At 40.4% G+C, this 24,656-nt stretch overlaps 1 protein-coding gene across 2 annotated transcripts in view; it reads right to left on the bottom strand.

Annotated features, from left to right (window-relative positions):
* The window catches only part of LOC130927970 (protein phosphatase 3 catalytic subunit alpha), a 105,289-nt gene that overhangs the window by 15,602 nt on the left and 65,031 nt on the right, over positions 1-24,656 (bottom strand). For both annotated transcript variants that reach the window (XM_057854124.1, XM_057854126.1), the window contains exons 8-12: positions 23,649-23,743; positions 11,174-11,299; positions 11,029-11,100; positions 5,802-5,886; positions 3,596-3,693 (exon numbers count right to left, since the gene is read on the bottom strand). In XM_057854124.1, coding sequence (XP_057710107.1) covers positions 3,596-3,693; positions 5,802-5,886; positions 11,029-11,100; positions 11,174-11,299; positions 23,649-23,743 — 476 coding nt within the window. The remainder of the gene's footprint in view (positions 1-3,595; positions 3,694-5,801; positions 5,887-11,028; positions 11,101-11,173; positions 11,300-23,648; positions 23,744-24,656) is intronic.

Genomic DNA, 24,656 nt, shown 5'->3' with positions numbered 1-24,656 from the left:
ACGTATCCAGTACACAAAATTTCAAATCTACTTAAAAAAAAAACAACAACTCCTACACTCACCCCAAACTTTCAATTTTGTTCAAAACTTCTCATACATTCTCAAAAATCTTTCACAGTAAAACTCATATCACAAACTCACACACACAAAAAAAGCTCTCAAGTTAAGGTAGCGTTAATGTTATTTTAGGCCTAGATGGCACCTCACAGAAGAATGCGCCATTGCTTCAGGAGTACTCGTGTAAAAGGTGACAGATGTCAGAGCTGACCTGCCGATTGTTCTCTTACGGAGCACAAATGAACATGAGTGGATGTACACACACATAAAGCGGCAGCGCGGGAAGTCGGATGGCGCCGCATCTCGAATTCGCGTCGTGTATCCGTCACTTACCATTCTGAAATGAGTGGGGAAAATGGCACAAGGAGACCAATACACACGAAAGAAATGGGAGGATGATGTCGACAATGTATAGCTGCACGCAGGCGTCTAGTCATGTGATTGTACCTGTGTGCTACAGGAATCCGGAAAGCTCTCTCTGGCTCAAATAGGAGTTACAATTTTGATATCAGTCAAGGGTTCTCAAACTATGGAATATTATTACTTATTTTGAAATCTATTAAACATTTATAATTGATATATATAGCTTTGCATGTAATAAAAAAAATCATTGTTATTCTTTTTCTCTTTAATCTTATTTTCCTCCTTTTTTGGGTAAGCTACTCATTTGACACACTTTCACCTATTGACAACCATTCCAACTTCAAAATATCACAAAAATTCAGGTTTTTTTGCCAAAATTAGCGTTTCCTCCAAAGCATTTTTTATGACCAAAAAAGTCCCGTTCATTTCCTGTGGCACATTCAATATTTCAGTTTGGACCTAACCCTTTTTCATCACATTCACATTAACTTCAATATATTAAATATTTCATATTTTCAATTCTTCACATTTTTCATCAAAACTTCAGAAAGTTTCACAAAAATGTCAGTGTTTTTCACCAAAACTTCAGAAAGTTTCACCAAAGCACCAGGAGGTGTCAAAAAGACCTTGGATAGTTTCACCAAAACCTTGGTTTTTCACCAAAACTGCAGAAAGTTTCACCAAAACCTCACAATATTTGACCAAAACATGACAATATTTGACCAAAATGTTACAATTTTGCACCAGGACTTCAGTTAATTTCACCAGAAAATCACAATTTTGCACCAAAACGTTGCAATTTTGCACCAAAACTTCAGATAGTTTCACCAAAACATCAGGAGGTGTCACAATAACCTCAGAAGGTTTCACCAAAGTGTCACAATATTTGACCAAAACATGACAATATTTGACCAAAATGTTACAATTTTGCACCAGGACTTCAGTTAATTTCACCAGAAAAATCACAATTTTGCACCAAAACGTTGCAATTTTGCACCAAAACTTCAGATAGTTTCACCAAAACATCAGGAGGTGTCACAATAACCTCAGAAGGTTTCACCAAAGCGTCACAATATTTGACCAAACCGTCACAATATCTGACCAAAACGTCACAATTTTGCACCAAGATGTTCGTTTCACCAAAATGTCTCTGTTTTGCACCCAAATCGCTGATGTTTTGTACCAAAATGTCGCTGTTTTTCACCAAAATTTCACAATTTTAGACCAAAACTTCACAGTTTGAGACCAAAACCTCACAGTTTTAGACCAAAACTTTCAATAATTTCACCAAAACGTCAGATAGTTTCCCCATAACTTCCGATAGTTTCACCAAAACATCGCTGTTTTTCACCAAAACGTCGCTGTTTTTCACCAAAACGTCACCGTTTTGCACCAAAATGTCGCTGTTTTGCACCAAAACCATCAGTTTTAGACCAAAACTTCCAATATTTTCACCAAAACGTCAGATAGTTTCAACAAAACCTCAGAGTTTCGCCAAAACATCGGTGTTTTTCACCAAAACATCAGTTTCATCAAAACGTTGCAGTTTTGCACGAAAATGTTGCCCTTTTGCACCAAAACCTCAGAGTTTTAGACCAAAACTTCCAATATTTTCACCAAAACGTCAGACAGTTTCACCAAAACATCACAGTTTCACCAAAACGTTGCAGTTTTGCACGAAAATGTTGCCGTTTTGCACCAAAACCTCAGAGTTTCAGACCAAAACTTCCAATATTTTCACCAAAACGTCAGATAGTTTCAACAAAACCTCAGAGTTTCGCCAAAACATCGGTGTTTTTCACCAAAACGTCGCTGTTTTTCACCAAAACGTCACATTATTTGACCAAAACATCACAATAATGACCAAAACATCACAATATTAGACCAAAACTTCACAATATTAGACCAAAATTTGAAAAAGTTTCACCAAAACGCCTTTGTTTTTCACCAAAACTTGAAAAAGTTTCACCAAAAATCACAATATTTGACCAAAACCTCAGTTTTTCACCAAGACTTCACAAAATCTGATCAAAACTTCAAAAATGATCAACCAAAAAAATCAACCAGAAGTGACCCTAAAGGGTTACCTGCCAAAACAAAGTTATCATTGCACTTCCTACAGAAATTGCATTTTCTACTCAACTATGCTACGCTATATTTAAATCAAGTCACAAAGTTGCATTAATTGAACTAGTTTAGTCTAAACTGGACATCCATATTATCATACAAATAAGGAAATACATATTTTTCCTAATAAATATTCCTTGCTTATCGTATAACTGACATTTTACTTACGACACCTCCTTATCGATATGTTGTGTTCTCTCTTTTTTAAAGGTTCATGTGGTATAGTAGTCAGGTTAAATTAGTGTTTGGATTATGACCTGAATTTCTGTGCCCAAAAAGTTTGAGAACCCATGTTTTGTACAGGACTTTTTTTTAAAGAAAAACATTCCAAACAACAACTCAGTGATTCTATTCTAGGGATGTCCCAACATATTTTTCCCTTTCGAGTCCTAATCCGATACCTCGGAAATGTAGTAAAAAAAGATTTAAACATATGTCGTATAAAATGCACTGTAAATATTGTGTGTGTTTTTGCCTTTTTTTAAAAAAATCCGCTAAAAACGATGCGATCGGATCGGGCACATCCCTACTACATTCGCTATTTAACGAGCAGAGCCAACCGGATTCCTGTGTGATTTTGTGGATAAAAAGGCAGTCAACTCCCCTTTTCATTCACAACAGCTTGACAACTAACATTGGTTCACTGCTGAGATCCAAACGACTATTTCTTTTTTTTTTTTTTCTTATCTCAGATAAAAACATCCGTTTCTGGTGGCGAATTGGTGGCGCTGTTTGGAATTCAACATGAGATGGCGAGCGGGACATCTAAACTGGTCTCACAAAATGAATAGGGCGGGGAAGCGGGGGGATAACGGAATACTTGCACAACCGATTATACCTGCAGTTGCTAGGGAGAGAGGAAAAAAGAAAGAAAAGATAGATGATATTTGAAAGCCAAGCAGTAGAACGGACAAGGATGCACGACATCATTTGCTCAAATGACACGGTTAGGGTTTTAATCTAGCGGTTTCCTCGGGGCGTCACCCGGCGAGCGCCGGGACCTGGGAGCGGGCGAGGACGCCTTCCGGTGGTGCACATGCGGGCTTACCGTTCTGCAGCTTTTCCTTGCCGCCGGACAGCACGCCGCTGGGTAGCATGCCCGTCGGGGTGAGTCCCTTCAGCGTCAACACGCTCTCACTCTCCTCTCTTGACATGTAAAGACACAAGGTACAAATGATGCAAGCTCCTGTGATGTTTTGTCTTGCTAATATCATCAAAAGTCCCAAGAAAAGTTATGGTTGAACGGGGTTGGTTGTCACCCCAAAAAAATTTTTTTTCACCAAAAATTTGATTTATGATCCTGCTGATTTCAGGTCACTTTCTGTTGATATCAAGTCACTTCTTGTTGATTTTGGGACATTTCAGGTTCACTTCCTGCTGCTAATTTGACATAGATGGCCGTCAATGGCATCAACTCACATATGTGTCAATGGAATCCATGTACATTGGCATCAATAGAATCGACATACGTGGATCTCAATGGCATCTGTGTACATGGGCGTCAATTAAATGTAAATGGCATTGGAAATGAAGGAGAAATTTGGACGTACATGGCCGTCACTAGCATCGACTTAAATATATGTCAATGGAATCCAAGTACATTGGCATCAATAGAATCGGCGTACATGGATGTCAATGGAATCGATGTGCATAGCCGTCATTGGCATCGGTGTACACGAGCGTCAATGAAATGTAAATGCCAATGGAAATGAATCGGAACTTTGGACGTACATGGCTGTCAATGGCATCGACTTACATATGCGTCAATGGAATCCAAGTACATTGGCATCAATAGAATTGACATACATGGCCAAAAATGGCATCTGTGTACATGAGCGTCAATGAAATGTAAATGCCATTGGAAATGAAAAGGAAATTTGGACGTACATGGCCGTCATTGGCATCGACTTAAATATCTGTCAATGGAATCCAAATCCATTGGCATCGATAGAATTGACGTACATGGATGTCAACGGAATGGATGTGCATAGCCGTCATTGGCATCTGTGTACATAGGTGTCAATTAAATGTAAATGCCATTGGTAATGAATGGGAAATTTGGACGTACATGGCCGTCTATGGCATCGACTTAAATATGCATCAGTGGAATCCAAGTAAATTGGCATCAATAGAATTGACGTATATGGCTATCAATGGAATGGACGTGCGTAACCGTCATTGGCATCTGTGTACATGGGAGTCAATCCAAGGTAAATGCCATTGGAAGTGAATGGGAAATTTGGACATACATGGCCGTCAATGGCATCGACTTACAAATGCGTCAATGGAATCTAAGTACATTGGCATCAATAGAATTGACATACATGGCCGTAAATTGCATCTGTGTACATGAGCGTCAATGAAATGTAAATGCCATTGGAAATGAATCGGAAATTTGGATGTACATGGCCGTCAATGGCATCGACTTACATATGTGTCGACGGAATCCAAGTACATTGGCATCAATAGAATCGACATACATGGCTGTCAATGGAATGGACGTGCATAGCCGTCATTGGCATCTGTGTACATGGCCGTCAATCCGATGTAAATGCCATTGGAAAGGAATGGGAAATTTGGACATACATGGCCATCAATGGCATCGACTTACTTATGGGTGAATTGAATCCATGTAAATTGGCATCAATATAATCGACATGCATAGCAGTCAATGGCATGGACGTACATTGGTGTCAATGGCATGGACGAACAGAGCTGTCAATACAATCCAAGTACATTGGCATCAACAGAATCGACATGCATGGCCGTCATTGGCAAGGACATAACTGTACATTGCCGTCAATGGCATGGACGTGCATGGCTGTCAATGGCATCGACTGCATTGACGCCTATGAATACAAATGTCATCGACAGCCATGTATGTCAATTCTATTGATGCCATTATACTTGGATTCCATTGATGCATATGTAAGTCGATGCTATTGACGGCCATGTACGTCCAAATTTCCCGTTCGTTTCCAATCGCATTTATGCTGCATTGACACCCATGTACACAGATGCCATTGGCATGTCAATTCTATTGATGCCAATGTACTTGGTTTCCATGGCCGGAAATTAACTCTTAATTGTCTGGGATTGGCTGCCACTGACGGCCATTGACGTCCAATCCGTTTGAACTGGGAGGGTTCATTCGTTCATTCGCTGCTACTCGTGATAAACGCAACAACGCCACCCTCTGGTGGTCGAGTTATAGCAAGTGTGACAACCACCCACCGTTCACCAGGAATCGTTACCTGAGCACAGAGAATACCCGTGCCATCTTCCCAATGGCGCGGATCTTGTTGCGGATGACTTCCTTGCGTGCAGAAGCCGTGGCACCTGCGGGTGAGTCACAACTGATCAGCTGCCGCTCAAACGCGCACACTTCCAAGTGGTGAAATGATGTAACTGGGCTTTTCAGATGGAGCCACACATCACAGCAACGGTGCATACATGCCACCGGTGTTACATCATTACTCACAAAGTATCCCGTAAACTTCAGAAAAGTATGACAGTGGTGCCTGGAATTACGAGCCTTGTTGCCGTTGTGGACTAAAACTACTTGCAAATCTCTTATTTTAATTCATTATAAATATAATCGTCCTCTGTCATGGAGGACTACAGATATAAGACAATATTAGCTGAAGAGTGGATCAGCTCTATACCCTCAGAAGGGTTTTCAGGGGTCATGGGAGTTCGCCCAACCAGTGTACATGTGATTTGGGACTTGGAAAAGGCATTCGACCGTGCCCCCTGGAAAGTCTTGTGGCGGTTGTATGGGGTATTGGAATTCCTGATAGGGGTTCGATCCCTGTATGACTAGTGTCAAGAGTTTGATCCGCGTAGCACAGCCGAAGCGTTGAAGGGGTCCGGTTTTGTGCCCTTAGCATTGCATCTCTGCTTTTTGCAGATAATGTGGTGCTGTTGGTTTCATCAAGCCGGGACCTCCAACTCACTGGAGCGGTTCGAAGCCGATTGTGAAGTGGTTTGCATGAAGATCAGCACCCCCAAATCTGAGACCATGGTCCTCAGTCAGAAAAGGGTGGCGTGACCTCTCCAGGTCGGGGATGAGATCCTGCCCCAAGTGGAGGAGTTTAAGTATCTTGGGGTCTTGTTCACGAGTGAGGGTAGGAGGGAGTGGATCGGTGCAGCATCTGCAGTGATGCGGACTCTGCACCAGTCTGTAGTGGTGATTTACCTGTCGATCTACGTTCCTACCCTCACCTATGGTCACGAGCTGTGGGTTGTGACCGAAAGAACAAGATCGCGGATACAAGCAGTCGAAATGAGTTTCCTCTGCAGGGTGTCCGGGCTCTCCCTTAGAGATAGGGTGAGAAGCTCTGTCATCCGAGATGGACTCTGTGTCGAGCCGCTACTGTTCGCGTTGACAGGAGCCAGTTGAGGTGGCTCTGACATCTGGTTCGGATGCCTCCCGGACACCTCCTTGGAGAGGTGTTCTGGGTATATCCCACCGGCGGGAGGCCCCGGGGACGACCCAGGACACGTTGGAGAGACTATGTCTCTCGGCTGGCCTTGGAACGCCTTGGGATCCCGCCGAAAGAGCTGGTTGAAGTAGCTTGGAATAGGGAAGTCTGGGCTTCCCTGCTAAAGCTGCTGCCCCCGCGACCCGACCCCGGATTAATCGGTAGATGATGGATGGATTTTGTTCGTTCCATAGTTGAATGTGTTGAAGACAAAATCACGCAAAAATTATCAATGAAAATCAAATGTATCAACCTAAGGAGTTCTGGAATTTGAGTTATACGCAAAATAAAGTGGAAAAACACATTGCAAGCTGATCTAACTTTGATGTAACACCCTTTAAACAAGTGAAAAAAGTCAAAATGAGGCTTCCGTGTACCTGCATGACCTCCCTGGGACAACATCTGGGCATTTTCCCAATGAAACGACAGAGCGTGTCCTGGGGGATCTCCTCCCAGATCTGGACCAGGGCATCACAGGACAGACTGAGGAGCCACTTGGTGGCCCTAAACATAATGTACCAGAGGTGTTCTATTGGGTTTAGGTCAGGTGACCGTAGGGCCCGGCCAATTTCATCAATTCCTTCTTCCTCCAGGAACTGCCTGTATACTCTAGCCCCATGAGGTTGGTATTGTCATGGACCAGGAGGAACTTTGGCCCCACTGCACCAGCCTAGCTTATTACAATGGGTCCAAGGATTTCATCCAGATACTTAATAGCAGTCAGGGTGCCATTACCTAAACTGTAGAGGTCTGAGCGTCCTTCCAGGGAAATCCCTCCCCTGACCATCACTGACCCATCACCAATTCGGTCATGCCGGCATCTCCACGTTCTCCACGGCATCTCCGGACCCTTTCACTGCTCTCATCGGTGAAGAGCACAGGGCCAGTGGTGCAGTGGCAAATTCTGATGGTCTATGGCAAATGCCAGTCGAGGTCCACGGTGCTACAGGGCCCCATAGCGGATGTCGGTGCCTCAGACCATCCACATGGAGCCTGTTTCTGATTGTTTGATAGGTCATTTTGTAGGGCTCTGGTATTACTCCTTGAACAAAGGACCGGATACCGATCCTGCCAAGGTTTAAGGACCTTCAACAGCCCTGCCTAGCTCTCCTGGAGTCACCACCAGGCTGCCAGGTGGCTACTCAGACTGTCCAGGAGCTCACTGATACCCTGGTCCACATCTGGGAGGAGATACCTTAGGACACGCTCCGTCGTTTCATTAGGAGCATACCTAGACCTTGTAGGAAGGTCATATAGGCAAACGGAAACCTCATTTTGACTTGTTTAAAGAGCATTAAGTCAAAGTTCAGGATCAGCTTGTAGTGTGTTTTTCTACTTTCATTTTGAGCATCTCCAAATCCATGGATTGATACATTTGGATTTTCACACTCTGGAACAATTCGCAGCCTAGTGTGAAGATGTCGGGCTGTGAATCGGCCCCTCCAAATCTGAGACAATCGTCCTAAGTCGGGTGGAATGCCCTCTCCGGGTTAGTGATGAGGTCCTTCCCCAAGTGGAGGGGTTTAGGAGAACCCAAGGTACTTATCTTATCTTGATTATCTGATGAATCAAAATTGTAGGTAAGAACAAGCTTTAGATTGCTTTAAACAGAGTTACGAGCCAATTTAACTCATAACTCAGGGCACCACTGTCGTTTAATTGTAAAATTTTCGATTTATTTATTTTCCCCTGGGATGGCGACATGACACTAAGGCACAATGACGAGCCCCGGTCACAGGTTAGTCGTTTTTGAGTTTGGCAAGCTGCTGCACACACTGGCTCGTGTTTGTACCTTTTTTGGGGGGATATATTAGCTGTCCTTCTCATCAAACACCCACAGAAGAGGAGACAAGAAAAAGGGGATAGAGAGGTCAGTGATGGCTGCAGCATGAAAATGGTGGCGAAGAGGAAGGCAAGGGAAGGGGACAGAAAGCAAAGAGACAACCACAAGCATAAAAAAAAGCGATGCCTTGAACACAAAAACTCTGGAAAACAGAGAAGAGAAATTAGATAAAGTAAAAACAGAATGTGACAACATCACAGCATGTGAGAGGAAATGATAATGGAAAATGAGCGCATGAGTGATAGAAGCTTTAAGGAGAAAAAAGCTAAAGAAATAAGTCGATATGAATGAAAAGAAACGCCAAGGGCAGAGTTTGAACTTCCTGTTTGGCGAGACAAGGACACTGCCATTATGTCATGTGACTTTATTTTGAATTACATAGTTACTGTAGCGCACCTGATAACGCTATAAAACAAACTATTACCATTTCTTTAGCATCAATGTTGACGCTGCTCTTTGGCAAGTTAGCATGTCGTGCTAAGTGCTAATGCCAACTAAGTGCTAAAAATAGTGTCAGTTGTTTGTGTTTTAAAAATTTTTGTTTGTGCTGCAGCGGTTTTGTCGATATTCTACTTTTAATTCCTACTGATAATGTCACGCAGCCCCCTTATTTACTGCAAAATACACCGGAAGCAAAACTTTATGTTTAGCGAGGACAGAAGACGTCATATTAATAACAAAGTAAAAAAATAAGGTACTGTTTACCCGACTAAAAAATAAAAAATACAACTTGAGACAAGATGGCGGACGAGACTATAATGTTGACTTTTTATGGAGCCCCTGAAGTGACATCGACAGAAATAAATAAATTTTAGCAGTCTGGTGCGTACCAAAGTGTTTCTAGTGCGCACCAAAAACTATCTGGTAAACATTAGGATTATACAGCATTTAAGCTACTGAACTTTTGCTAAGCAAGTTAGCCAATTGTTGCATTGTTGCAATTGGTGCGCAATTGGTATATAATGCTAATGTGTACAACAATTGGCTAACTTGCATAAATTGGCTAACTTGCATAGCAAATGTTAGCTAGCTTAAATGCTATTTCATGTGAATCTGTACAACAATTGGCTAACTTCCTGAGCAAAAGTCCGCTAGCTTAAATGCTATGTAATGCTAATGTGTCCAACAATTGGCTAACTTGCACAGCAAAAGTATGCTAGCTTAAACGCTATATAATGCTAATGTTTACAACAATTGGCTAACTGGCGCAGCAAAAGTGTGCTAGCTTGAACTCTATATAATGCTAATGTGTACAAGTTGGCTAACTTGCACAGAAAAAGTGTGCTAGCTTAAACGCTATATAATGCCAATGTGAACAACAATTGGCTAACTTGCGTAGCAAAAGTCAGGTAGCTTAAATGCTATACAATGCTAATGTGTACAACAATTGGCTAACTTACACAGCAAAAGTCCGCTAGCCTAAATGCTATTTAATGCTAATGTTTACAACAATTGGCTAACTTGCAAAGTCTGCTAGCTTAAATGCTATCTAACTCTAATTGTGTCCAACTAAAGGCTAACTTGCATAGAAAAAGTCCACTAGCTGAATTGCTACATAATGCTAATGTTTACAACAATTGGCTAACTTGCGGCGCAAAGTCTGCTAGCTTAAATGCTATATAATGCTTATGTGTACAACAATTGGCTAACTTGCGTAGCAAAATTCAGCTAGCTTAAATGCTATGTACCGCTAATGTGTCCAACAGTTGGCTAACTTGCATAGCAAAAGTCCGTTAGCTCAGTTGCTATATAATGCTAATGTTTGCAACAATTGGCTAACTTGCAGAGCAAAAGTGTGCTAGCGTAAATCCTATATAATGCCAATGTGTACAACAATTGGCTAACTTGCTTAGCAAAAGTCCGTTAGCTTAAATGCTATGTAATGCTAATGTGTACAACAAATGTAATTACCTAATCACCCACGACTGACATAATCTTTTATATAGTTTGCGTCTGATGGGGGGCCAACTTCACAGAAGTTCGATAATAGATTTTGAATTTATTTTTTAAGCGAAAGACTTGATTAAAGGATTTCCTTTACGTCATACTCAGGGAATTCCTTATGTGTTTATATCTAATCCTGTCATAAAATTTGGCGACTTAAGTCACATAACCCCAGTCCTCAACCGATTACCGTGGTCAAAGTTCGCTTACCGTCAAGCTCCTCGTCGGTCGTCAGCTCGTCGTTGGAGCAGATGCTCAAGACGTTCACGAGCATCTCAGTCACTGCAGAAACGAAAACCCAGAAATCTTATTTGTCTGTAAAGCTTCATGGGGAAATACATTAAAGCTAGCCGACCCTTCTCGCCGACAAACGGCAGCGACCAGGTGAAGACGTCCATAAAGTTGGGCAGCCAGTAGGGGTGAGGCGAGCAGTTGAACTGTCGGATGTTCATCACGTTGTTCTCATACTTCAGCACGGCCGCTGCGAGAAAACGCATGAGATTTCAGGGAGCGCATATCAGGGATGCCGAACACTGTCTGGCGAGCAATTGGGATCAGGCGTAAACGGACACCGCCGCTAGGTCACCGAAGGGGACTTCCCCCCGCGGTGGGAATAGCGAGGAGGCTATCACCTCCCTAGCGAGAAAAATTGGGGTCAATTACCCTCTCACACTATAGCGGAAAGCTATGGGAACCTTTATGTAGAGTCTCATAGATATCACATGTAAATAAAACATAACACGACAGACTCGACAGCGTTAGTAAACAGCCGCCAACAAAAAGCAAACTTCATATAGTACAGCTTACGAAATCTCCATCAGAGATGAAACAACTACCTATGAATCATTGCGGGGGAACACATCATAAATAGCACCTGAGCTGAGTCTCAAACGGTATAAAAAAATAAAAAAAAAATGAGGATCTAAGTACAACAAAAGAACAATTGACTAACTTACATAGCAAAAGTCCGCTAGCTTAAATGCTATAAAATGTTTTTTAAAGAATGCTCCTAACAAATGCTTTAAACATATATTCCCACAAAAAAAATGGCTAAATATACCGATAAACTAAACTACGAATGCATTCGAAGAACATTAGCTCAAACAAAAACGTAGCTTATGTTGGTCTTAACAGGGAGCAGCTGGATTCAGCCATGAGAAATGAGTTGCATCATATTCACTGCTACCACAAGAGGTATCAACCCAAATCAATAAAACTGAATAAATTCAAATCTTTTTTTCTATATGAATTTCTCGAGACGTCCAATCCAGTCAAAATGAATTGGATGTCGAGCACCGCTAATGGTAGCCAGTGAGCTAACGTCAGTACTCTTCTAATGAAGGATTTTGGTAGCAACCTGTTGATTTTTTTTTTTTAATCAGTGACACGTTTTTAAAACGATCTTTAAGCAGATTGAACATCTATGGCAGCCAATGAGTTCATTTTGGGTCATTTCCTGTTGATTTTGGAGCATTTACAGGTCATTTCCTGTTGATTTCCAAATCTACCACTCAACTACATAAGTTTGTGACTCCAGCTTTCAGCTAACAAAAAATCTTGTAATCCTGATACTGAGCTCATATTTTTCCCAGATCCTGTACTACTCGTCTGCCTGCCCGTTCACCTGTTCTACAGAAGTGACTCAAGAATGCCCCCAAAGTGACTCAACATGAACAGGAATTGACCTGTAATTGCCCCCAAACCCAGGAAAACTGGCTGTGAATGCTCTGGTTTCAGTGCCATTGACGGCACTAGACGTCCAATCCAGTCAAAATGAATCAGATGTCAAGCTGCATCGATGGCAACCAGTTAGCAAACGTAGACAGTGTTCTAATAGAAGATTTTGGCAGCAACCTGTTGAATGTTTTTTTTAATCAGTGACACCTTTTCAAAACGATCTTTAAGCAGACTGAACATCTATGGAAGCCAACTTTGTTCATTTTGGGTCATTTCTGGTTGATTTTGGAGCATTTACCTGTTGATTTCCAAATCTACAACTCAACTACATATGTTTGTGACTCCAGCTTTCAGCTAACAAAAAATCTTCTAATCCTGATACTGAGCTCTGATTTCAGTGCCATTGACAGAGCTAGACGTCCAATCCATCTAGCTCTGCCAATGGTGTCTATGTTAGCCATTGAGCTAACATAGACACTATTCTAGTACAAATTTTTGCTAGCAACCTGTATAAACAGTGGCACCTTTATATAATGATATATCGATCATATAGATAATTTTTTAGGATATAAAGTATTGCGATTTATCATCATTTCAATTTATTGTCCCAGCTCTAATAAAAAAAGGACACGAACAAAACTAACATTACCATTTAATTCTAATGTTTTTTAAATGCATGCATGAGTAGCCGTTAGATAAACATTACAGAGTGCATTAAAATCATCAAGGTGGCGCTTGATTGAATGCAGCCATGGATGTTGATGAGGAGGCCGAGTGCATTGCCTTTAAAGGAACAGGAACCCCCCAACAACCTGCGCTGTACAAAACAAACATGTCCCCCTGTTTATTTTGGATGTTGTAAAGACAAATGTCACTCCTTGCTAGGAGGGCAGGCCGCTAAATTTAACACCGCATAACAGCCGCTAGGTGTCTCTGCTGAGCCGACAACGGGCGGGATCCAGTTGCGTGGGGGTAGCTGAAGCCGAGACTGCTGCCACGGCAACACCGAGAGGTGACGCCTGCTCATTAATTATTTATCGGGGAGTGCCTCCAGCCTGTTTCCCCAGTAACGGCCGCTGTTAATACTGCTGCGGTGAGCTCCGCGGAGATTCCCAATATCCTGGCCTGACTTAATGCGTGTCACATGCGTCCCCGAGGGCTCCGGGATCAGGTTGCGCTGCGTCGCTTCTCCAGTGTGGGACTGTGAGCTATATAAGTCAACCAAAACTATGGTGCTTTAGTATCACTTGAAAAGAAAATGGCAACGTCAATGTTATAAACAGTACTAGTTGTTTGACTCAAGCACTTAGCCACACGGTTGCTAAACATCATATGCTATTGTTTAGCCAAAAATGGATTCATTACCTTATTACTTACTATACATCAATCACAAAGCCACTGGAAACAGAAATGTTGTTTAATCCATCTGCAGGTGATTGAGTTTATGACACTGTACGGGTGGGTGTGCACTGGTCCTCATGAGTAAAGCAGTCTTCCTTAAGGCAAAACAATACCGCTTTTATCCAACGGTGTCGCTAAAATCAACCAAAACTGAAAAGTTAGGAAGTGTTGATTTAAGTACATTTTTGTGTATCTGTACCCAAATATGAAGTCCCCGTTAGCAGGCGACTGTGTGCCGGATCTGGCCTCAGCTCGCCAGATCCGCATAACAATAACGTCAGTGCGCCAGATGCGGCCCGGGTCAGCACTAAGACAGTCCAAAGGATAGGTTACGCTCTGTTCTGGGGCGGACCCTGCAGACCGGACTCGCTAAAAATCTGAACTATAACGGTCGACGTGTGATGTCACTATCAGCACATCTGAAAGGCAACTAATCAGAAGAGCACATAGGAGTCACGACTCGTCAGCGGACGGCAAATTTGTATGGTAAGTGCTTTATTCAAAGTCCTTGTCGCGTTTTGAAGTCACTGTTCGACTGTTCAACAAGTTATTCAATCAAGCGTTAATAAAATGGCCAGAGTATTGAAGTGATCCGCCATGTCTGCAAGTTAAGTCATTCAAAATTTGTTGCATACAACATATGGAGGGAGAAAGTATTTACTCTGTGTTGCTGTAAATGTTTCAATGTTTGAATACTATTATTCAAACTGAGCCCTTCCTGCTTGTGTTTGCGTATTTATGTCACTGCCTTGATTGCACAGATGGGTGAGGTTGGGACCAGGTGATCATTGTCAGCAGCTTACTTAAACTGGTCCTTGGCCTCACACCATCGTCAAATCTACAACTCAACTACACGAGTTTGTGACCATAGCTTTCAACAAACAAAGAATCTTGTAATCCTGATACTGAGCTAATGTTTGTTTTTTACCTCTGAGATCATGTACTACAAGCCTGCCCGATCAGCTGTTCTATCACCAAACTGCCCACCGGATTCTTCGGACACTATCTACCACTCGCTTTCATCGACAATTAATTAGGTCCCCATTTACCCCAGAACCTTAGCAAATACAATATGTTGTTAACAGTCTAAAAATGGGTCACCTTTAATGTGGAGTTGCTTGTTCAAATCAAAATACTTTGTGGAAAAACATTGTTGTATTGACATTATTGCTTTTAATAGACAAATTGAATTTGAAATATAAACACATTACAGTATGATATATTGAACAAAATATACCCCAAATCTAATACTGAATCTGGAATTGGGTAACATATGTGCCACATCCGGGCAATACATTAATGTCGTGTCTGCTACTTTGGACCAGTTCTGGCCCAAAAATGGTTGCTGATCTGGCAAGGGAAAAATTTTCCGTTCGCCCGTTAACGCAGAATTTTTTTTCACCGATTTTTCGATTAAAAAAAAAAAAAATTCAAAATTTTCAAAACGTATCTAGTCCAACAATTTTTGACCAAATCACATAATTTGGACATCAAAATTTCCGGGATGGTAAGGGGCATAAAAGTTGTGTACAGAATTTGGATAAAAATGTACGGTTCCCCGGAAATTTGCCCAAAAATTTCCCATTCATTTTTAATGGGATGCAACGTTTAAATTTCCCATTCACTTTCAATGGAATTTTCATTGCATTGATGCCATTGACCACCATGTATGTCGAATCTATTGATGCCAATGTACTTGAATTCCATTGATGCATATGTAAGTCGATGCCATTCACGGCCATGGACGTCCAAATTTCCCATTCATTTCCAATGGCATTAACATTGCATTGGGCCAATTTAGACAGATGCAATTGATGGCCATGTACGTCAATTCTATTGATGCCAAAGTACTTGGATTCCATTGACGCATATGGATGTCGATGCCATTGACGGCCATGGACGTCCAAATTTCCTCTTCATTTTCAATGGCATTTACTTTGTTTAATGCCATTGACGGCCATGTTTGTCGATTTCTTTTGATGCCATTATACTTGGATTCCATTGACGCAATTGTAAGTCAATGCCAATGACAGCCATGGACGTCCAAATTACCCATTCATTTTTAATGGCATAAAAAGAAGTGTCCACAAACCAACAGGAAATGATCAGATATGACTAGGACACACCCTCAAAATGTCCCCAAATGACCTAATATGACCAGGACCTGATATTATCCCTGAAACCAACCTCACGGGGCTAAGATCTGTATCTCCACACAGCAAAGACCCAGAGTAAGTTCTCCAGAAATTGCAATTTCTAGTTTTTAAATGCGTTTATTGCTGTTGTGAAATTAAAATGCAATTCTGCATAGTTTGAAAATAACATTCTTGCATTTAATGCTCTATCAAAAGTGCAATCTCATCTCCTAAAATTTATTCTGCAACGCACTAAATGTCCCTAACACAATTATTCGAACTAACTCACACATTTAATCGATTACTTAAATAATCGATAGATGCAGCCCTAAACGAGTTTGCCTCATATATAGGGCTGCAGCTATCGAATATTTTAGTAGTCGATTAATCGATGGACTACTTAGTTCGAATAATCGAGTAATCGGATAAGGAACATGAAAAAATACCTGAGCTGAGCCTCAAATGGTATAATTTTTTTTAAAAATGAGCATCTGTGTACAACAAAAGAACAACCGGCTAACTTACATAGAAAAAGTCCGCTAGCTTAAATGCTATAAAATGCTAAAGTTTTTTTTTGTTTTTTTACAATACTCTTAACAAATATTTCAGACACATATTCCCACAAAAAAATGGCTAAATATACCTATGAACTAAATTAAAAATGCATTAAAAAACATTAGCTCAAACAAAAACTTAGCTTATGTTGGTCTTAACAGGGAGCAGTTGGATTCAGACATGTGAAAAGAGGCAGACCAGAGGGCAGTTCATCCACCCTCATCAATAAAACTAATTGCAAACACTTTCAAAATAAACCATTAAAACGCCGCTTTAATTAAACGAATACTCGAAGCAACAAAATTTAATTCGAATATTTTTTTGTGATCGAATACTCGAGTTAATCGATTAATCGTTGCAGCACTACTCATATACAAGACCAGCTTAGTCTCCGATCAGATAATCAATCGGCATAAACCACCCCTCTCGTTCGGAATAGAATCTTGATCGTAATTGGAATAGAACAGTCCGAATACGGTGTGTACATGAATGTATTTCAATCTGAATAAGTGTCCATGTAAACATACCTAATGTCAAACTAAAGAAACAAGGCTGCAAGAAACAGAAGGGGAGCCCGCTAATGGCCTGAGCGATAACAGATGGGCGTACATCTGTAGCGGGGAATACTCCTCTCCTCTGTCGAATCCCCTTTGAGCGCACCTGCCGCCAAGCCAAATGATAACGTGCCAGGAAGAGCTCCGTTTGACCTAACGGATGCTCCATCCATCCATTCCGGCATCCAAAAACAAGACAAGAAGCCATTATGCAAGCTGACTCCAAATCCAGCCACCGCGATCCAAGGGGCCGTGTTTTAAAAAACTAAAATTATTATAACTATCCCCCTTAGCGCTGGAAGCCTTTGTGATATTTGGCTTTTATTACAACCGAACGGCAAAACCATTAAGGCTTGTTGGCTTTCGGGTGCACTCAATAACCATGCAGCAGAAAACATTCCATTAATTTGAAACCACAAGCAATATTGCCAACTCCCCCACCTCACTCTCTTATGCACACACATACCTACACTTCGCTCCCTCAGTCAGAAGCACAGAACTACAGTGCTTTTATAACCTGTTTGTACACCAAAACGACTGGAATTCTCATGCGACGCGGGCTCTCTTTCGTTTGACACCCATGCACGTACGCATTTCTCGTAAGCAGCAACTAACTGTTTGCATTATTCTAACACACTTAATATAATCAATTAGGGAATAGTGTGGTTTCTCGTATTTACTGTTTGATTGTTTGTATTACTCTAGCACACCCAATATAAAATAAATAGCACTTATCCCATCGTTTATGGAAAACAAGCAGAATATAGGGCATAAAATATACACAACGCCTCCTTATCACGGAAGAACAAAGTGTGCGTCATGAAAATTATTGGCGCTGACAAGCCCACATTTGTCCCACCAACTCTCGCAATCAGTTCTCCTGGATAGTCCAGAACAAATAGCGGGACGCCCTGTCCCAACACAAGGAACGCCCGATATCCAACTGATAAGACTTCAAGAGCCCCTTTGACGCTGAGGTGGCAAAATCCACAACCCTCGGTACCCTGATAACAGTAACTCCCGAATCCTCCTGTCCAATCCACAAACGGACAATAATCCGAAACACACCTTTATTCCTGCCGCCCTGCGAGAGCCTTCAAAAGACTGAATGTTTAGCTAAGCGTTGTCATAGACTTTAGGGCTGCAGCTGTCGATTAATCGATGACCGAGTTAGTTCGAATAATCGAGTAATCGGATAAGGAACATGAAAAATTAAAATACCTGCGCTAAGCCTCAAACGGAATATAAAAAAAAATAATAATAATAAGGATCTGTACAACAAGAGAACAATTGTCTAACTTACATAGCAAAAGTCTACTAGCTTAAATGCTATAAAACGCTAACTTTAAAACTTTTTTTTTTAATTTATTTATTTTTTTTACAAAGTTCTGAACAAGTGTTTCGGACACATATTCCCACAAAAAACGGCTAAATATACCTATAAACTATAACAAAAGAATAGTTGGCTAACTTACATAGCAAACGTCCGCTAGCTTAAATGCTATAAAGTGCTAACATTTTTTTGCAATGCTCTTAACAAATGGTTCAGACACATATTCCCACAAAAATGGCGAAATTTACCAATCAACTAAATTACGAATGCATTAAAAAAACATAAGCTCCAACAAAAACTTGGCTTATGTTGGTCTGAACAGGGAGCAGCTGGATTCATCCATGTGTAATAAAGCAGAATAGAGGGCTGTGTATACACCCCGATAAAACAAAATGCAAACACTTTCAAAATAAAGCATTACAACGCCACTTTAATTAAACGAATAGTCGAAGCTGCATAATTTAATTCAAATCCCTTTTTCTAATCAAACACTCGAGTTAATCGATTAATCATTGCAGCACTAATAGACTTCACCTCCACCCCTTTCACAGGGAAGGGATATTAATTAGATGGGTTTTTTTTCGGCCAGCAGCAGCCACTGTAGCTTTCTTTTTTTTATGAGTTTGGCTGTGCTTGTGGACAAAAGCAGTAGTGTTTTACCTAAAGGAAGGCTCCATTTTTGTTTATTTTTGTTATTTCCTAACTAAGAAATTTTTTCAGATATATTTATTATTTATTTAGACAATGTTGAGTGTCAAATGTTTATTTTTTTTTCTATTTCTGGAAAGTTTAGATATTATTAACAAGTTTGTATTGTGTATGTTATGTAATTTAAGTTGTGTTCAAATATTACTATTTAAATTTGCAAATAAAATCCAGACATTTATTCTGGAAGTTTTCAAAATGTTTCTTTAGTAGTTTTTGAAAACAAAGGTTTGAATCGAACGGTGTATCACCTGAACCAATACATATGAAAGTAAGTATAACACAGATTTATTTTGCAATGATCAATTAATTAGGTTCATATCACCCAATCTGTACGGTCTGATTCATGTCCCGTCCCCAACAAAAAGTGTTCGTGCAGGTTATGTTGATATATGGTTCCTACCAATGTTGAGACTAGGGCTGCAGCTAGCGATTATTTTAGTAATCAATTCACATAGTACAGCTAACGAAATCTCCATCAGAGACGAAACAACGACCTATGAATCATTGCGGGGGAACACATCATAAACAGCACCTGAGCAGTCTCAAACGGTATAAAAAAATAAATAAATGAGGATCTATGTCCAACAAAAGAACAATTGGCTAACATACATACAAAAGTCCGCTAGCTTAAATGCTATAAAATGCTAACTTTCCTTTTACAATGCTCTTAACAAATGTTTCAGACACATATTCCCACAAAAAAACGGCTAAATATTCCTATGAACTAAATTATGAATGCATAAATAACATATACTCAAACAAAAATCTCACGATATGGCGAAACAACAATAATCGATTATTTTAGCAGTCGACTAATCGATTAACTCGTTAGTTCGAATAATAAGTAATCGGATAAGGAGCATAAAAAATTATAATACCTGAGCTGAGCCTCAAACAGTATAAAAAAATAAATACATGAGGACCTAAGGACAGCAAATGAACAATTGGCTAACTTACATTGCAAAAGTCCGCTAGCTTAAATGCTATAAAATGCTAACTTTTTATTTTACTATTTTTTTGCAATGCTCTAACAAATGATTCAAACACATATTCCCACAAAAACGGTTAAATATACCTATAAACTAAATTATGAATGCATTAAAAAAACATGAGCTCAAAAATAAACAGCTTGCGTTGGTCTTAACAAGGAGCAGTTGGATTCAGCCATGTGAAATGAGGCAGATCAGAGGACAGAGTATCCACCCTAATCAATAAAACTAAGTGCAAACACTTTCAAAAGTAGACATTTACAACGCCACAGTAATTAAACGAATACTCGAAGCAATAAAATTTTCAATTCGAATACTTTTTTCTAATCGAATACTCGAGTTAATCGATTAATCGTTGCAGCACTAGTCGAGACCAAACCTACGCCCTCGTTATGAAGTCTATGGCGTTGTCGGTTTTCTCGGGAACCTTTTGTTGATTTCTGATATGGTGACTTTGGAACAAGTTTGCCTCCTCGCCTGAGTCTGTTTCGCCTTTGTTTGATTGCTGTCGACACGAATAAATTGTCAACTTGTTCTCGCTGAGCCTTCTTTAAAGCTTTCAGAATGGATCAGTACAAAATGGTTAAGACTAAGGTGAACGCGCGGAGTTTGGCCTTCTGGCCGGATTGTTGGGGTCTCGCCGGCCAACCGAAAACCATCCGGCACATCCCCTCTCTGTCTAAAAAGACATTTTCCGTGTAAATTGCAGGTCACTTTCCACGTTAATGTTGCAGTATTTATATCTGAAAACGGCTTTAAGTCCTCACTGAACCGCAAATATGCACAGATATAAGTGGATGCAAACGAGACGGTACATGCCTGAGTCAAAACAAGTGACAGACAGCTGGGTCAGCAGCTGACACTTGCTCCAGAACTGGCTGGTGAGCAGAAAAGCTGGACCGAGGCCCACCTCACTGCATAATTACGCAACAAGTTTTCTCTACCGCCTGCTCCTTATTGACAGAAGCGTGGAAAGTCTCATTAGTTCATCGGGCCGACCCCGCGTTGAATGAATTGATGGGACCTACCGTTACCGCTGCCCCCCTTTCAAGATTTATGTGCGCACTAGATTGCGCATCAATCACGAGCGGCGCTGCCCGGGCTCGGGCGAGTTGTGAAGAGCGACCGATTCATTACTGAGGTTTACTTCAAACAGTGGACCCAACAAATATGACTGATTAGAACAGGAGCGAGCAATCTAGGGTCTCTTAAATTTGATAAAGGATATATCTTTATATGGGTTCAATTAAACAAACATGCTCCTCTTAAATTTAAATTTGTGACAATTTATCAAAACGGTTGTATACTGCGATACTTTGTCACATTTTAATAAGGTGTCACAGGGAATAGAGTCTATATTAGCTCGTTGGCTGCCATTGACGCTAGCTCATTCGCCCCTCCCAGTCAAGATACAGTCGTATGAAAAAGTATCTGAACCTTTTGGAATTCCTCACACTTCTACATAAAATCACCATCAAATGTGATCTTTGTCAAAATCACACAGATGAAAAAACAGTGTCTGCTTTAACTAAAACCACCCATTTATCGGTTTTCATATTTTAACGAGGATAGTATGCAAACAATGACAGAAGGGGGAAACATAAGTAAGTGAACTCGGGCTGCAGCTATCGATTATTTTAGTAGTTGATTGATCGATGAACTAGTTAGTTCGAATAATCGAGTAATCGGATAAGGAACATGAAAACTTAAAATGCCTGAGCTGAGCCTCAAACAGTATAAAAAGTAAATAAATGAGGATCTATGTACAACAAAAGAACAATTGGCTGATTTACATAGCAAACGTCCGCTAGCTTAAATACTATGAAATGCTGAAGATTTTTTTTTTTGTTATATACATTTTATATTAAAACCCCTATTAGTGTTTTCGTTTTAATAAAATGTGTAAAATTTTCAATCAGAAAATAAACTAGTAACTCGCCATTGTTGATGTCAATAGGGGTGGCGTGGCTCAGTGGTTAGAGTAGTTGTCCCCCAACCCAGAGGTTGTGGGTTCAATTCTCCGCCCTGATGAACTCGCCTAAGTGTCCTTGAGCAAGATACTGAACCCCACGTTGCTCCTGGTGCTGCGTCACCAGTAGGTGGATGGCGAGATAGTGTAAAGCGCTTTGAGCGCCTTGAAAGGTGGAAAAGCGCTATATAAGTATAACACCAATAATTACACAATGCTCATGGTGCTGAAACCCATAAAATCAGTCGCACCAAAGCGCCAGCAGAGGGCGACACTACACCAAAAAACGCATGTAACAAGTGGACATGACACTGTGCTGTCATTTTAATCTGTTTGAACGGGGCATGTACGTTAAATGCATCAAATATTTTAAATAGGGCTGTCAAATGATTAAAATTTTCAATCGAGTTAATTACAGCTTAAAAATTAATTAATCGTAATTAATCGCAATTAATCGCAATTCAAACCATCATAAAATATGCCATATTTTTCTGTAAATTTATATATATATTCTGTAAAATAAATTGTTGGAATGGAAAGATAAGACACAAGATGGATATATACATTCAACATACTGTACATCAGTACTGTATTTGTTTATTATGACAATAAATGGCGGGCTACTAGTTTATTTTTTGATTGAAAATTTTACAAATTTTATTAAAACAAAAACATGAAGAGGGGTTTTAATATAACATTTCTATAACTTGTACTAACATTTATCTTTGAAGAACTACAAGTCTTTCTATCCATGGATCGCTTTAACAGAATGTTAATAATGTTAATGCTATCTTGTTGATTTATTGTTACAATAAACAAATACAGTACTTATGTTCCGTATGTTGAATGTATATATCCATCTTGTGTCTTATCTTTCCATTCCAACAATAATTTACAGAAAAATATGGTATATTTCATAGATGGTTTGAATTGCGATTAATTGCGATTAATTAATTTCTAAGCTGTAATTAACTCGATTAAAAATTTTAATCATTTGACACCCCTAATAAAAACCTAAAAATGTTTGGGTTAAAGCCGACACTGTTTTTTTCATCTGTGTGATTTTGACAAAGCTCAGATCACATTTGATGGTGATTTTATGCGGAAATTCCAAAAGGTTCTGATACTTTTTCATACCACTGTAGAAAAAGAAGCAACAGGTTGTGACATTGTCAACGCTAGCTCATTCGCCCTTCCCAGTCAAGACAGATTGGACGTCTATCACCGTCACCAGAGCATTCACAGACAGTTTTTCCAGTTTTGGGGGCAATTCCTGTTCATTTTGAGTTACTTTAGAAACATTCTTGAGCCACTTTCTTTTAAGTAACCCAAAATAACCTGTAAATGCCCCCAAAAGGAACTCGTATCCTGGCTTGGCTGCCACTGACGGTCATAGACGTCCAATCCATTTTAAGTGGGAGGGTGCCAGCGAATGAACGAAGTCTACTCGTGATAAAGTCATTCCAATTCAGCCTTGCATTGTTTTCCACCCCCCTAAAAGCTACTTACCTTTGTTGTTATAGACATCAAGGTAGTTGGGTGCAGAGAAAATGGTGATAAGGGACGGGAAGCCAGTGGTCTGACTCTTTCTGTACATGCGATATCTGGTGAAGAAAAACAAATGAGGATTAATTTCCCCGTTAATGTGACAATAGTTCAAATAAATCAATGAATTAATGGTAGACATTCGCGTCCTACGAAGGAAAGCCTAACTACAACGCCCTTAGGGATATGATTAGTGTAATCGCCTGACATGGCGACCTGTTTGTCTTGTAAGGTGATGCATAGTCAAGCGGGGGTTACCTGATGTAACCCTAGGAGGTCTTGCAAGTCAAGTAACTAGAAGCAAACAGTGTGACTTTCAGGGAATCTGTGCTGACCAAGCTTGGTGCATTGCATTCTTTAGCTTCGGATGATTAATGCACCGTATCACACCCTTGCAGCAAGTTTATTCCTATTTTTTTTCTCTAAAGATGCAGCACCTTCGAAGCAAAACACAAGTGAATCGTGGGTGTGCGGCCCCCGGGGGCTGCAGCCCCTTGTGTCGAGGTGTCCCAAGCGTCCCTGCAATGATAAACAAGAGCGTGCCGCCATTGCAAACCCTGGACGAAACCATTTCAAATGTGAATAAACTGTTGAATAAGATTTTTAAGCAAGTAATAAAAATGTTATTGTCAGCTTTTTGCTAGCACGCCAAAAAATTCATAAAAACAATGGTAATAAATGCGGTCAAGGCTGCTTCTTTCATATTTCTGCTTCTGTCGTTATATCATTATGATTATTTTGAGGTAAAATAAGCTCCATTAAATACAGTATTTTTTTAAGGATTGAACCAGCCCTCGCAGTTTGGCGCAACTTTTACGTCACAGTTCAGGGTGGTGGCAGATCGTCCCCCTTAAAACGTGCCTCGTTTTTTTTTGTGTGTGTAACTTTTTTTGTGTGCTGGGCATGGCTGACAGAGATTTTTTTTAATATCCCGGGATAAGAAATTCATTCACACGCCTAGGTGAAAAAAAA

The sequence above is a fragment of the Corythoichthys intestinalis genome, chromosome 13 (assembly GCF_030265065.1).
Source record: "Corythoichthys intestinalis isolate RoL2023-P3 chromosome 13, ASM3026506v1, whole genome shotgun sequence".
NCBI lineage: Eukaryota > Metazoa > Chordata > Actinopteri > Syngnathiformes > Syngnathidae > Corythoichthys > Corythoichthys intestinalis.
This window is presented reverse-complemented; position numbering and strand designations above follow the sequence as displayed.